This window comes from Hypanus sabinus, chromosome 24 (assembly GCF_030144855.1).
Source record: "Hypanus sabinus isolate sHypSab1 chromosome 24, sHypSab1.hap1, whole genome shotgun sequence".
Lineage (NCBI taxonomy): Eukaryota > Metazoa > Chordata > Chondrichthyes > Myliobatiformes > Dasyatidae > Hypanus > Hypanus sabinus.
The window spans coordinates 28,890,756-28,906,127 of record NC_082729.1 but is presented as its reverse complement, the minus strand read 5'-3'; the positions used below and the strand labels follow the sequence as shown (position 1 = coordinate 28,906,127).

Below are 15,372 nucleotides of genomic sequence, written 5' to 3'. Positions count from 1 at the left end.
ACTAATTTAAGAATCTTTTCCCATTCTTCTATGGATATGCTTGCTCTAAGTTCTCGTTCCCATTCATTCTTTATTTTATCAGATATACCTGAAGAAATTTTCATGATCAAATCGTAGATAGTTGCTATTACACTCTTTTGTAAAGGATTTAAACTTTAAAATTTTCCCATAATTTCAGCTTGATTTGCCATCGGAAAGGTAGGCAAAATAACATTCAAAAAATTTCTAATCTGTAGATATGTAAAAAAGTACGATCTAGGCAAATTGTATTTATTAGATAACTGTTCAAAAGACATAAAACAGTTATCCATAAATAAATCACAAAAGCAGTTTATTCCTTTCATTTTACAAAGATGAAAGGCTTGATCAATTCAGGATGATTGAAAAAAAATTAAATAAAATAGGGCTAAAACGGGTAAATTTATTCAAATCAAAAAATTTACAAAATTGAAGCCAAATTCATATTGTATATTTAATTATTGGATTAGTAATTTGTTCAATTTAGAAAATGCAAAGTGGAGCGAAGCCCCTAAAATAGACGCCAATGAAAACCGTTGCACAGACTCACAGACTCAACCACTTTGGATTTTGGGTTTTATCTAGCTTTTGGGTCCAAAAGGTTAAATTTCGGATATTAATTGCCCAATAATAAAATCTAAAGTTCGGCATCGCCAAACCATCATCCTTTTTGGATTTCTGTTAATATTTCTTACTCAACCTTGGATTTTTACCCTGCCATATATATGAAGAAATTTTGGAATCAATAATATCAAAAAAGATTTAGGAATAAAAATCGGTACAACCTGAAATAAATAAAGAAGCTTAGGTAAAACTATCATCTTAATAGCATTGATTCAGTCAACTAATGATAAGGACATTGGAGACCATTTAGTTAATAAGCATTTAATATGATCAATTAAAGGTAAGAAATTAGCCTTAAATAGGTCCTGATGTTTCTTAGTAATTAGTAAAGTAATCTGTAGCCAATCTAAATGGAAACTGTAAATTAAAGTTTGCTTATTTAATGGGAATAACTCACTCTCATCAAAATTTAATTTATAACCAGAAAAGCTACTAAATTGAGCAAGTAATGATATTACTGAAGGAAGGGATTTCTCTGAATGAGAAATATATAATAACAAGTCATCTGCATATAATGATACCTTATGTGTTTCAATGCCCCACATAATGCCAAATATATTTGGTGAATCTCGAAAAGCAATTACCAGGGGTTCTAAAGCAATGTCAAATAGTAAAGCTCTTAAAGGGCAGCCCTGCCTAGTACCATTAAAAAGCCTAAAAAAGAGAGATCTCTGACTACAGAGGCCAAGGGAGTGTGATATATCAATTTAATCCAGGATATGAACCTTGAACTAAAATTAAAGTTCTTAGGTGTATAAAACAAGTATTTCCATTCAATTCTGTCAAATGCCTTCTCAGCACCTAATGAAATAATACATTCTGGAATTTTAGATGAGGAGTTATATATAATATTCAACAATCTCCTAACATTAAAGTATGAGTAACGAATTTTTATAAATCTTCTCTGATCTTCTGAAATAATTTTGGCAACACTTTTTCCAATCTAATTGCCATTACTTTAGAGAGAGTTTTAAAATCTACATTCAACAAAGTTATTGGTCTGTATGAAGCTCATGCAGTAGGGTCTTTATCTTTTTTAATAATAAAGGAAATGGATGCTTTATAAAAGGATTGCGGTAGTTTACCTATCAATAAGGCACCTTTAAAAGTTCCACTTAACCAAAGAGAGAGTAAATCGGGAAAACATTAAAAAAAATTCTACTGTAAATCCGTCTGTACCAGAGTTCATTAAAGAAATTGCTTTCTGTATTTCTTCCTCTGTAATCGGTGTATCTAATAGTAAACATTCATCAGATGATAGTTTGAGGATATTCAATTTCCCTAAGAATTCATGCACTGTAGTAGTATCGTCAGGGAATTCTGATTGATATAGAGAGGTATAGAATTCTCAAAAGGATTTATTAATCTCATCATGCTCAACTGTAAAATTGCCATCCTGTTTACAAGCTTTAATAATCTAGCATTTAACCGAAACAGTTTTCAATTGATTGGCCAATAATTTCCCCAATTTATCACCATGTACATAAAATTGAGATTTAGTTTTCAGTAACTGGTTTTCAATGGGAGATGTTAATAACAAACTATGTTGCATCTGAAGTTCAACTCTCTTTTTATAAGCTCCAAATTTGGAGTAACTGAATATTCCATCAATTTCTTTAATCTTATCAACCAATGTACACATTTCATTATTGGTTTGCATTTTTAATCCAGCACAGTATGAAATACCTCTCCCCATCCCTCTCCTTCCCATCCCTCTCCCTCTCCCATTCCTCCCTCCCCATCCCCCTCTCCATCCCCATCCCACTCCCTCCTCATCCCTCTCTTCTTCCCCATCCATCTTTCCCTCCCCATCCCACTCCCTCCCCATCCCTCTCTTCTTCCCCATATCTCTCCCTCCCCGTCCCTCTCTCCCTCTCCCAACCCATCCCTCTCACTCCGTCCCCCTCTCCCTCCCCATCCCTCTCTCCCTCCCCATCCCTCTCTCCCTCTCCCCATCCCTCTCTCCCTTCCTCCATCCCTCTCTCCCTCTCCCCAGCCCACTCCCTCTCCCCATCCCTCTCTCCATCCCTCTCCCTCTCCCCATTCCTCGCTCCCTCTCCCCATCCCTCTCTCCCTCTCCCCATCCCTCTCTCCCTCCCCATCCCTCTCTCCATCCCTCTCCCTCTCTCCATCCCTCTCCCTCTCCCCATCCCTCTCTCCCTTCCTCCATGTCTCTCCCTTCCTCCATCTCTCTCCCTCTCCCTATCCCTCTCTCCCTCTCTCCATCCCTCTCTCCATCCCTCTCTCCCTCTCCCCATCCCTCTCTCCCTTCCTCCATCCCTCTCTCCCTTCCTCCATCCCTCTCTCCCTTCCTCCATCCCTCTCCCTTCCTCCATCCCTCTCCCCATCCCTCTCTCCCTCTCCACATCCCTCGCTCCCTCTCCCCATCCCTCTCTCCCTCTCCCCAGCCCACTCCCTCTCCCCATCCCTCTCTCCCTCTCCCCATCCCTCTCTCCCTCTCCATCCCTCTCTGACTCCCCATCACTCTCTCTCACCACTTCTTTCTCCCTTTCCCTCTCTGTCAGTCTCTCTCTTTCACCTCATCATTTTCCCCCCATTCCTCTCCGTCTCCTCTCTCTATCTCACTCTTCCCATCTTTATCCATATCTCTCAACCATGTCTTTCTTTCACCATTGTCAGAGCTCTCCTTATCACTTTATCTTTCTTCGCCATTAATTCTAACTCTCTATCACACCACTTTCTGTTCTCCCTTCAATCTTAACCTTTTCCTTTGTGCCTCTGCCACCTCTAAATTCGTCAGCCTTTCACTCCCATCTGTCTCCCTCAACCACCCTCCAGCTGTCCATCCATACCACTTGGATTCTCTCTTCTTATCACCTGGCGCCTACCTCCCCATCATCTCCCAACCTGCCTAGCCCCTCATGTCCCTCCCCAACTGGTTCGCTGACTCACCCTGCCTCTCTCTTTGCCCCGCGCCCTGCAGTGAAGGATAAGGAAGACGCTCACGTCGACTCGGAGGCCCGGCCCATGAAGGACGAGACGTTTGGTGAATACAGGTGAGACCCTGGGCAGCACCAGGCACCACCCCCCAGAGTTCCTAGCTGTGCTTCATGGCCCATGGCCAGGCTGCCCGCGCTCTGCCACAGAGCCGTGGCCTACATGATAATGACCAACAGGGGTAGATCACTTGCTCCCAGATCCTCGTCTGCATGTCCCACCCCTTGTCAGCCCCCCCCCCCGTTCATCACCAGTCTGTCTTGTGACGTCCCACTCCCCACAGCCCCAGTGAACAGAGATGAGGTGATGTTTCCAGCTCTGTCTCTCACTGACTGTGGAACTAATGCGCACGCTGTCTCCTCTAGTTTAAATCAGATCAATGAAGGTTGAATATTTTACAACCTCCATCATCCTGGCCTGTGCCCATGTTTATTTTAATTTATTTGGATTATTTGGAGATAGAGCTCAGTTACAACATGTGACCTACTATCCCGTATGCCTTTGGAGCGCGGGAGGAAACGGGAGCACCCAGAGAGAGCCCACACGATGATGGGGAGAAGGTACACACTCCTCATTGACGGTGGTGGGAATTGAACTCAGGCCACCGGTAGTGTTAGGCAGACCGCTTCTGCCGCTGAGCTGGGTGGCGGCGAGTCGTGAACTCAAAGGGGAGGGGGATCGGCCACCTTCAGAGCCGGCAAGTTGCCGGATATTGAGTTCTGCTTCATGCCGGTATTCGGGCTGGCCCCGACCATCAGACGGGTAGTGTCGAGGGAGCACGACGTTGGAGGTGACCTGCCACCCCTCGTGGATTGAGGGGAGCATGGTGCAGGTGGGGAGACCTGACACTTTAGGAGACATGATGGCGGGGGGGCGGCGCTGTTGCACCGTCAAGCTGGTCAGCCTCGGGGGTGGGGGGAGCGCTGCCCTGCTCTCCAAACCGGACCCTTCCTGCTCACTCACCTGGTGGCCGTTGTGGGATCTGACTGTGCTCAGACCGGTCCCTGCGCCCCGACTCGTGACCGCTCTGCACTGTGAAGCTGGACCCGGGGGCTGGAGAAACGCCACCGGACTTGAATCTCGCGGTCGGCCCCGTTCCTGCTCCGTCGCCGGGCTCTCCCAGCGGGCAGGTCCTCTTCACCCACGGCTAACCGCTTCTCTCTCCTTCCCTTCCCCACTGCTGCCGGCAGATCTCTGGAAAGGTAAGATTATGTGTCTGCTCCCCATCGCTTCCACCCCTGTGTGTGTGTGTGTGTGTGTGGGTGTGGCTCTGGAATCCAGTGCCAGGCCGCATGGCAGAGGGACCCCATGGTGGAGGGCCCACTGTGGAGGAAGCTTATTCCCAGACCCCGGGGGACATTGGGAGGGACCCCTGGACTGAACAAAGTTCCCGCGGTGGAGGAACACCAAGGAGAGGCTCTTCAGTGGAGTGAAGCCAGGGGGAATCTGGAGTCCTTACAGTGGAGGGTCCCCGGGGAGAGGCTGAAAGCTCCATGGTGGAGGGAGAGGCCCCTCGGTGGAAGAAGACCAAGGGGAGGCTGTATAGTGCAGCGAACCCATGGGGAGGGCCCTACGGGGAATCCCCAGCCCCCTGCATGATGAATCGACCCCTGGAAAGAAACCCTGGCTGTCAGGTTACAGGCTTAAAAGATGAGGAGCACCAACTAAATGTTGTGGTTGTAATGAAGCAAGTTTCTAGCAGAAGGGGGGAGATCGCTAAAGCGCAATCATACAGCGGATGGAGCCGCTGCCCCACAGTTCCGGAGACCCAAGGTTTAATCCCCACCTCTGGCACTGTCTGTGACCCTGTGCATTTCATCTGACTAGTTGGCCGGTGGCGTAATTGGCTCCCCAGTGAGCTGATGGGAATATTGGCAGAACAAAACAGGATGAGCCTAAGTGGGTGGTTGGACCTGTCTCGATGTGTTTCATCAGGTTTACAATCCTAAAAGAAGAATGACTGAGGGAAAGATCACATTTTGGAACGCACAGGATGCCAAAGGGACTCAGTACCTCAGCCAACGCCTGTGCAGAGGAACAAACGGTTGACATTCTAGGCCGAGAAGCTTTCATTGCTGTTATTCCTCTCCACGGATGCTGCCTGGCCTGCTGAGTTCCTCCAGCATTCTGTGTGCGTAGCCCTGGATTTCCAGCTTCCGCAGTATCTATTGTGTTGAGGCTGAGGTGGGAGGTTGTGTTCAGAGGCAGAGGGGTTGGAGCTTAGTGACTGGGAGCAGAGAGAGCACGGTCTTTGGGGTGCTAATGTATCTGTGCTCTGTGAGGAGGAACCTTGCCCTCTATGACCGGGGAGGAGGTCCCATACCTGCAGGGACTGTGGCAAGGTTGGCAGATCGGCCGGACTTGCTGACCCAGAGTCTTGGGGATGAGTTGGTAGTCACGGGAGTTGGTGGACGTGCAGAGAAATGGAGCTGAGGATAGTCCAGTGCGGCAGGAAGGGGGAGGGCCCTCACCCCTTTGAGCCCGTTCAGTCCTTCACTGAAATTGGCCTCTGTAGAGTCCGCAAGCTAATCAGAATCAGGCTGACAAATGCTGTAAAATTTGTGGCTTTGCAGCAGCAGTATTGTATAATACATAAAATATACCATAAATTACAATAAGATATATAAATAGTTAATGTAAAAAGAAGAGATACATACTGATGTAGTGTTCTTCAACTGTTCAGAAATCTAATGGCAGAGGGAAGGAAGCTGTCCTAAAATACTGAGTGTGTGTCTTCAGGCTTCTGTTCTCCACCCTGATGGTAGTAATGAGAAACGGACATTTTTTGGTAGTGAGGATCCTTAATGATGGATGCCTCCTTTTGAAGAGGTGGGGAGGGTTGTGCCCATGAGTTACGACCCTCCGCAGCTTTTTCCGATCCTGTGCGGTGGAGCTCCATACCAGACGGTGATGCAGCTCGTTGGAATGCTCCCCACCGAACATCCGTAGGAATTTGCTGTGGTCCTGGCTGACTCAAATCTCCTGGACTCCTAATGAAAATTAGCTGCTGCCATGCCTCGATCGCATTGATGTAGGCCCAGGAGAGACCCTCAGCAACTTGGAAACAGCTCACCTGTCACACTGGTGTGTGTCCTCCCGACTTCCTCTTCCCTGAGTCAACAATCAGTTGCTTGATTATTGGTTACGTGGTAACCATGGTAAAATGTAGCACTAACCAAACAGGGGCGCACGGCACCACACGGTGCAGATTTCTTGTTAGTTGATTTACAGATACAGCACAGTAACAGGTCCTTCCAACCCAATCAACCCAGTCCAGTTAAACCCCACGTGGACAATTAAACGACTAACTCATAGTTTTTTTAATGCAGGAGGAAACCCACGCGGTTGTGGGGAGAACATATAGACAGGATCCATACGGATTCGGGTTGCGGCCACTATATCTAACTGCCGTATTAATGTGCTATAGTTGGTGGGTAGGGTTTATATCCCTGGTGAGCAGTTTTGGGCCCGAATCTAAGAAAGGATGAGAATCCAGAGAATGATCCTAGGAATGAAAGAGTTAATATATGAGGAGCTTTTGAAGGCTCTAGGCCTGTATTCACTGGAGTTTAGAAGAATGATTAGAGATCTCATTGAAAGGCCTAGATAGAGTGGGATGTACCCAATAGTGAGAGAGTCTAGGACAGAGGTTCCCAACCTGGGGTTCAAGGACCCCTCGGTTAATGGTAGGGGTCTATGGCATAAAAAAGTGGGGAGCCCCTAGTCTAGGACCAGAAAGCACAGACTCAAAGTAGAAGGATGTCCTTTAGAACAAAGATGAGGAGGAATTTCTTTAGCTAGATGGTGGTGAATTTGTGACATTTGTTGCCACAGACGACTGTGGAGGCCAAGTCATTGGTCATATTTAAAGCAAAGGTTGATAGGTTCTTGATTAGACAAGGTGTCAAAGGCAGAAGAATGAGGTTGAGATAATAACTCAACCATGACGGAATGGCAGAGTGGACTGGAAGTCTCACGGAGTTCACTGTAGCTGCCGGTATCTGTAGACAGGGCTTTGAGGAGAGATCCTTGAGACACTGGGCCTATTTCCTCCAGGGACACCTGCCCCGGATTCTTGGACAGACCCCATTAAAACTTCATGTTCAAAGTTTCAGAGGGACTTGGGCGTCCTTGTACACCAGTCGCTGGGTAACTGTGGTTCATCATGCAGTAAATGTGGCTGCTGGTGTTAAAGTACAAAATGAGAGTTGTCTGCGAGACCACCCTGGGATCCTGTGCACACTTACAAGCTCCCAACCTCACGGTGAGTATAAAGCTTTAGGCTCATTGGCCTTTGTAAGTCAAAGTCCTGAGTGCAGGAGCTGGGATATTATGTTGAAGTTGTATCAGGCATTGGTGAGGCCTAATTTGGACCATTGTGTGTAGTCCTGGTTACCTACCTACGGGAAATCTTACCCGTCAATAAGATTGGATTAGATTCAACTTTATTGTCAATGGGCCAAGTACAGATACAAAGCCAATGAAATGCAGTTAGCATCTAACCAGAAGTGCAAAAGAATAGTGTTATTTACAAAATATTGGCAAATAAAAAGTGCTACAGCACACAAATATAAAAGTATTGAGACAGTCCAATATGGGTGCAATACTGCTTAGCGCTGTGATGTGAGGTTCAGCAGGGTCACAGCCTCAGGGAAGAAGCTCTTCCTGTGCCTGCTGGTACATGAGCGGAGGCTTCTGTAGTGCCTACTGGATGGGAGGAGAGCAAAAAGTCTATGGTTAGGGTGAGATGCATCCTTGATAATGCTTTTCGCCCTGCCCGGGCAGCGTTTATGGTAGATGTTCTCAATGGTGGGCAATTGGGTGCCGATAATCCGCTGGGCAGTTTTCACCACCCACTGGAATGCTTTGCAGTCCGATACGGGACAATTGCCATACCACACTGAGATACAGTTGGTGAGTGTGCTCTCAATGGTGTAGCGGTAAAAGTCCGTCAGTATCCTGGGACAGAGGTGCGCTTTCTTGATGCTCCTCAGGAAATAAAGCCACTACAGCTCCGTTAATGTAGATGTGGCTCCCAGCATGCCTGAAGTCCACAATGATCTCCTTGGTCTTCGGGGTGTTAAGGGCCAGGTTGTTGTCGGCACACCACGCAGCCAGGTGCTGGACCTCGTCCCTGTAGGCCGTCTCATCATCCCCTCTGATCAGGCCAACCACTGTAGCGAACCTGATTATGGAGTTAGAACCATGTACAGGATCGCAGTCGTAGGTGAAAAGATTTGAAAGTGTGCAGAGAAAATTTACAAGGATGGTGCTGGGACTTGAGGACCTGAGTTATAGGGAAAGGCTGAACTGTAGTTTATTCCTTAAAGCGAAGGAGAATTTGATGAGGTATACAAAATCTTGAGGGGTATAAATGGGGTAAATGCAAGTAGGTTTTTTACACTGAGGTTGGACAAGACTAGAACTAGAGGTCGTAGTAAAGGGTGAAAGCGCAACCTGAGGGGAACTTCTTCATTCAGAGGGTGGTATGAAGGTAGAATGAGCTGCTATTGATAGATGTGGGTTCAACTTTAACACTTAGAAGATAGGTACCTGGATAGGAGAGGTCTGGAAGGCCGTGGTCCGGGTGTGGGTTGATGGGACTAAGCAGAATAAGAGTTTGGCATGGAATAAATGGGCCACAGGGCCTGTTTCTGTGCTGTGGTGACCATGACTGTGATAGAGAAGGTGCAGAAAGATTCCCTGGATGCCTTGCCTCCTAACGTCCTGAAAGAGCCTATGTTGACAACAGCCGCACTAAAATCCACTTCACTGCTGTGCTTCGTCAAATCAGTTCATTACAACAGTGAACTGAGGTCATGCATGGGGGAGTCATAACAGAATGCAGAATAAAGGTTACGGTTACCAAAGAGTGTGCAGTGCAGCTAGGCAGTAAGGTGCAGGGTCATGATGAGGGAGATTATGTCAAGAATCCATCTAAGGAAGTGTGAAAATCAAGTGTTATAACAGAGGGATAGAAGTTGTATCCCACCCTGTTAGTACGTGTTTTCAGGCTTCTGCAACACGCACCAGTTGCTGGACAATCTCGGCAGGTCAGGCAGCACCTATGGACGTTTCGGGCCGACACCCTTCTTCAGCACTGGGGAGGAAGGGAGATGCCCGAATAAAAAAGGTAGGGAGAGGGGAAGGAGGACAAGCTAGAAGGTGATAGTCAGGTGGGTGGGAAATGTAAAGGGCTGCAGAAGGAGGAACGTGATAGGAGAGGAGAGTGGACCATCAGAGAAAGGGAAGAAGGATGGCTACCAGGGGAGGTGATAGGCAAGTCTCGGACTTGAGACTTTAGCACAGCACTGTATTTGTCAAAGGACGTTGGGAAGTGACAAGGGTGGAGTGTGGGACAGGTGGCAGAGAAGGGGTGTCGGGTGGGGGTGGTGAGGGTACACCCAGCCAGGCAAGGCCTGGCAAGGTCATTTGATTCCAGACAATTGATTTATTGATCATTACAGAATGTCTCTCTGGTGCTTCCCGCTCCCTTCCCCTTTCCCCAACCACGATTCCCCTCTCCCTGCCCCCTTCCCACTGTCAGTCCACAACTGAGACCCCTATCAGAATCAGGCTTATCATCCCTCAAATATGTCATGAACAATAAGACTTGCACGGGGGATGTCAGAGAACATGGGTGGGTGGGTGTGTGTGAGAGAGAGAGAAAGACCCTGCCAAGGGTGATAGTACAGGCAGACACATTAGGGATATGTAAGACACTCTTACATCGGCATCTGAATGATCGAATAATGGAGAGTTGCTTGGGATGAAAGTGTTAAATTGGTCTTGGAGTAAGTTAAAAGATCAGCACAACATTGTGGGCTGAAGGGCCTATACTGTGTTGTGCTGTTCTATGTGATTTTCTCTCTCCTCCCCTCGCCTTCCTTCCCCTCCCCTCACCGCCATCCTCACCCTCACCTGTCTCTCTGCTCTGACAACATGCAGGCTGTAAAGGCTCCCTACTGTGGTGCTGACAGCTTGTCTCACCATGATGCAGTGCTTCACTCTTTAATTCAACAGGCAGGATCATAAACTGACACCTGTCTCTTGTGATCTGCAGCAGGAGAGCAAGCCCCCACGCTGTTCCTTCCCCACCCTACAAGCCCAGAACACGTTCCAGCTCAGTCAGTGTGAATTAGAGCAGGTTTGATCCTTATCCCTTCGAGACCAGTCAGTTTGTCCATTACACACTCAGTTACAGGCTGACAGTGCCCACGGAGCGAGAAGACTCCGTGAACAAGGACATTTTTAAACATGTTGAACATGGGAGTGAAGACGAGTTAAGGCTGGGATTTTGATGGCTGAGAGAGAGCAATGAAGGTGGCGTGTCGTGAGAGTAGGAACCTGAAGCCACCGAGGGAAGAGTAAAACCAAAAGCCCAAAGGGTGAGGAGCAAGGGTGTTCCGTCGCTTAACAGGCTGGGGACGTTGCTGAAAAATAATCATCAGAGGAGGTCAGAGTTGAGAGCTGGCAGGAATTTCAACCCCGATCTTTCAATCACTTGTGCTGCAAAGCATTGTACTAACCACTCTCCTACAGAGCTGCCCTGAAAGTTAACCGAGCAGATAATGAGAATATAGGGAACAGTGAAAATAATGTGATAGAATTATGTAGTTCAGCCTATAACCATGCACTGAACTTATCTTGTGCGTGTAAAGTAAACTGTAAGGGTTTGTTAAGTTGCTAGGCACGACAGTAAATAAGAAAATGCTAACATTTAAAATGGCTTGTATAAGTAGTGTAAAAGCTCGGCTAAAGTCCATGTTGGTCTCTTAGTCCAAGGCAGTGAAAGGCATTGAGTTCAGTTCTGGTTGCTTCACTACAGTAAGGATGTGGAAGCTTTAGAGAGGGTGTAGGGGAGATTTGCCAGGATGCCGCTTTGGATTACAGGGCTTGTCTTATGAGGGTAGGTTGGATGAGCTAAAGCTTTTCTGTTTGGAGTGAAGGAAAATGAGAGATGATAGCGGTGTACAAGATGATAGAAGGCAAAGATCGTGGATAGCCAGAGACTTTTTCCCAGGGTGGTTGCGGGGCGGTGGGGTGGTGGGGGCATCATTTTAAGGTGATTGAGGGATGTCCGAGGTGGGTTTTTTATTGCAGGGAGTGGTTGCTGTTTGAAACGTGCTGCTAAGGGTGGCGATAGAGGCAGGTACATTAGGGGCATTAGATTGGCATATGGATGATAGAAAAATGGAGGGAAGAGTTGGACTGATCTGGGAGTAAGTTGGCTCAACTTCACGGCGGAAGAGCCAGTGCTGTGCTTTGCTGGTCTGTGTAAGATGGCCGGTGGAATCTGCATCCAAACGAGGTTGCTTCTAGCTTCTGAGCTTCACCTGACGTGGTGGTGGTGACACTCTCCTGGGGTATATCATGGGGCAAGGCTGAGGGAGGTCTGGGTTCCTGGAACAACCGTGGGGGGGGGATGGAAGTAGAAAGTGGGAAGGGTCCACCAACTCTCTCCCCCTTCTTGGCCCAGAGCCCAGCAGCTCAAGCTGACTCCCAGCCCAGTGATTTGAGTGGCCTACCCCTGCTGCCTGGATAACTGACCCCAACGGCCGAGCAGCCCCTTGCCTCCGTGAGACAGGCAAATGGGAATGAGAATGAAAAAAGGACTGAAATGGGAATAGCGTCCACAGACCTGAGGGGTTTGAATGGCATCCACTTCGTACAGCTCAGAAACAGTCTCTTAGGCCCCTCTATAGTCGATGCTGAACCGTTGTTCTGTATAGTTCCATTGACCTACACCTGGACCATACCCCTCCCATCCACACTGAAATCATCCTATTTTACTGGGACCCGGGTGGTGGAGCGGAAACGGCGGCGGAGAGGCTCCCTCCCCTCCCCTCCCTCACTAACTGCTGGGTCTTCCTCACACAGTGACAACGACCAGGAAGAGAAGCCCTTCAACGGCAGCCAGCCCTCGCTGGACGAGCGGATCAAGCCACTGGGAAGCGACGACAGCCTCGTGGACTACGGGGGCAGCGTCGACGTGGAATTTAACGAGGACGGTTCATTCATCGGCCAGTACAGCGGCAAGAAGGAGGAAAAGGAGGCGGCAGGCAGCTCGGGGGGAGGCTCCCCAGTCAACGTTGACATCACGCTGGATTAGGGGTTCAGTGACGGGGGGTGGGTGGGGAAGTGATGGGGTGGGTATCTCCCAACGAGCGCAAACATCGTAAACCAATTTACGTCAATTTCCGTGGGTGCTACCTATAAATTTGTACTTGCCAAACTTTCTTTTTTGTTTTCTCACTTCGTACGGTCCCCTTTTCATTTTCTTGTCTGTCGCTTTCTTAAACGGTGCAGAGGAACTTGGAGTCAGAAGGAGGTGATGAGATGGTGCTCCAGCACACTGGATCTCAGATACTGCGGGGTGGTGGAAGGGGGATGGAGGACGACTGGATCTGAGGTTGAGGGAGAGAAGAGGATAGCATTGAACAGTGGCAGGCATCTCTCTCTGACCAGTCACAGTTCCTGCCTGAATGGAGATGGGGGAGTTCCACTAAAGCACACCCACCCTCCATATCTAACAGTACTGGCAGTCCAGCTAGAGGCTGAGGGAACGCTCAGCAAGTGGTCTCTCTTTCAGCTTCGATCAAGCTTGGACCAGTGTGGAGGGAGCTTCACTCTGAGTCTGACCCCAGGAGTGTGTGGAGGGAGCCTCACTCTATGTCTGACTCTGGGAGCATGATGAGACAGCGTGGAGAGGGGTTTCATTCTGTGTCAGACCCTGCGAGTTTGTGATAGTACAGTATAGAGGGAGATTCACTCTGTGTCTGACCCCGGGAGTGTGTGATGGGACGGTGTGGAGGGAGCTTTGTCTCTAGCCAGTGCCCTGTTGACACTGTAGACATATCTGAGACAAACAAAACAAAATCATTTAACATTGGAATCTGATCTGCAGGCTGGTGGTATGAATTGCATGTGACTGACTTTCTGCGTCTTTGCGCATGTCTTAAAGGCTCTTGTGTACATAGTTAACATACTGTCTGAATTTTGTTGTCTGTCTCTTGTTGCCAACTGTGGAGCACTCTACCAGTGTATATTTAACTGTAAATACTCTTGTATTTCACTTTCCAATTTATAGAGCACTACCGCACTGAAACAGGCCCTTTGGCCCATCTAGTCTCTACCAGACTTGTATGCACTCTTGCCTTGTGTTGAATATTGTGGTTGGTGGTTACACTAACCCTTGCCTCCCCCACCCCATTTAGAAATGTACACTCCAGTTCTTGTGATTTCCAAAGTAGCCCAGCGCCATGTACACTGCTAACGGGGTGGTGGGATGCCAGACTTGTGACCTGGAGAGAATCCAGCATGGGGGAGTCAGCTGTGATATCCAGTCCACCCCAGTGGCACCTCCCAGTGGGGCATGTCACTGTAGGGGAAACGCATCCTGGGTATCGTGACACAGATCCTGTCCCGCAAGCACAGGCCCGATCCCGACATAGACACAGATCCTATCTTGTCACTGTGGGGGAGTCTTAGACACAGACACAGATCCCATCCTGTCACTGTGGGGGAATCACAGATACAGACTGATCCCATTCCCATATGGGGAGTCAAAGACACAGACCTCATTACCAACACTGTGAGGAAATCACAGACGACTTGTCCTGTCACTGGGGTGGGGTGTCCGTTCATAGTCACAGACCCCATCTGTATGAGGGTGAGGATCACAAACACAGACACCATCATGTCACTGGTGTGGAATCGCAGGCTTAGACTGCACCTTCCATCCTATTAAACCCAGACAAAGTCTGTTCCAAGCTTTCGTCCGGGCTGTGCACCGGGAATCCGTGGGTGAGCCATACTGACCCCGGGAAAGTGCGATCGGCCCACAGCGACTGATGTGGAAACGGAGGCCAAAACACAAATAAATCAGCCAGGATGGAATGATGACACAGGCTCGATGGGCCAAATGACCTAATTTTGCTCCTATGTCTTATGGTCTTCTGGGTGGGTGGCCAGGATGTATTTTAATAGCCAAGATATGATTTCCAATGCCTTTATTCCCCTGATATAAACTGTGTAAATTCTTGCAATGTTAAATAATATACATGGTCACAAATAAACGAAGTTCACTCCCTCTCTCTTCCACTCCTCTTTTTCTCTTTCACTTTATTTCTTGTCCTCTGTTTTCTTCTTAAAATGACACTGGTCTTGGATTCGTGTTTCAGAATTCGTGGTTCATTATCACAGGCATACGTTGTGAAATCTATTGTTTTGTGGTAGCAGTACATTAAACAAGTTGCAATAAGAAATATAAAAATGTAAGTTTTGCAAAAAGAGAGCAAAATAGTGAGAGCCGTTCACAGACCATTCAGATATCTGATGGTGGAGGAGGCGCCGTCCAGGAAAATGGAGTGGGGAGAATATCCTTGGTGAGGGTCCTTAATCAGGCATGCCACCTTCCTTGAAGCATTGCCTTTTGAAGCTAGTGCTCATGATGGAGCTGGTTGAGTTTTTCCCAATCCTCCGTACCAAAAGGTAATGCAACCAGTCAGAATGTTCTCCATGGTACATCTAGAATCTTTGGTGACATACCAAATCTCCTCAAACTCCTCGCTGGCATGCCCTCTTCACGATTGCATCAGTACGTTAGACCCAGGAGAGATCCTCAGAGGTGTTGACACCCAGGAACTTGAAGTTGCTCACCCTGTCCACTGCTGATCCCCCTCTGTGAGGACTGGTGTGTGTTCCCTCGACTTCCCCTTCCTGAAGTCCACCGTCAATTCCTTGGTCTTTGGAAGCTGTGGTTTGAGGTTG

General features: G+C 48.0%; 1 protein-coding gene across 1 annotated transcript in view; it reads left to right on the top strand.

The window, feature by feature from the left end:
• The window catches only part of LOC132380724 (neural cell adhesion molecule L1-like), a 354,989-nt gene extending 340,177 nt beyond the window's left edge, over window positions 1-14,812 (top strand). The window contains exons 28-29 of the mRNA XM_059949714.1: window positions 3,587-3,659; window positions 12,481-14,812. Of these exons, the coding sequence (XP_059805697.1) occupies window positions 3,587-3,659; window positions 12,481-12,712 (305 nt within the window). The 3' untranslated portion in view covers window positions 12,713-14,812. The remainder of the gene's footprint in view (window positions 1-3,586; window positions 3,660-12,480) is intronic.
• The last annotated feature ends 560 nt before the right edge of the window (window positions 14,813-15,372 follow it).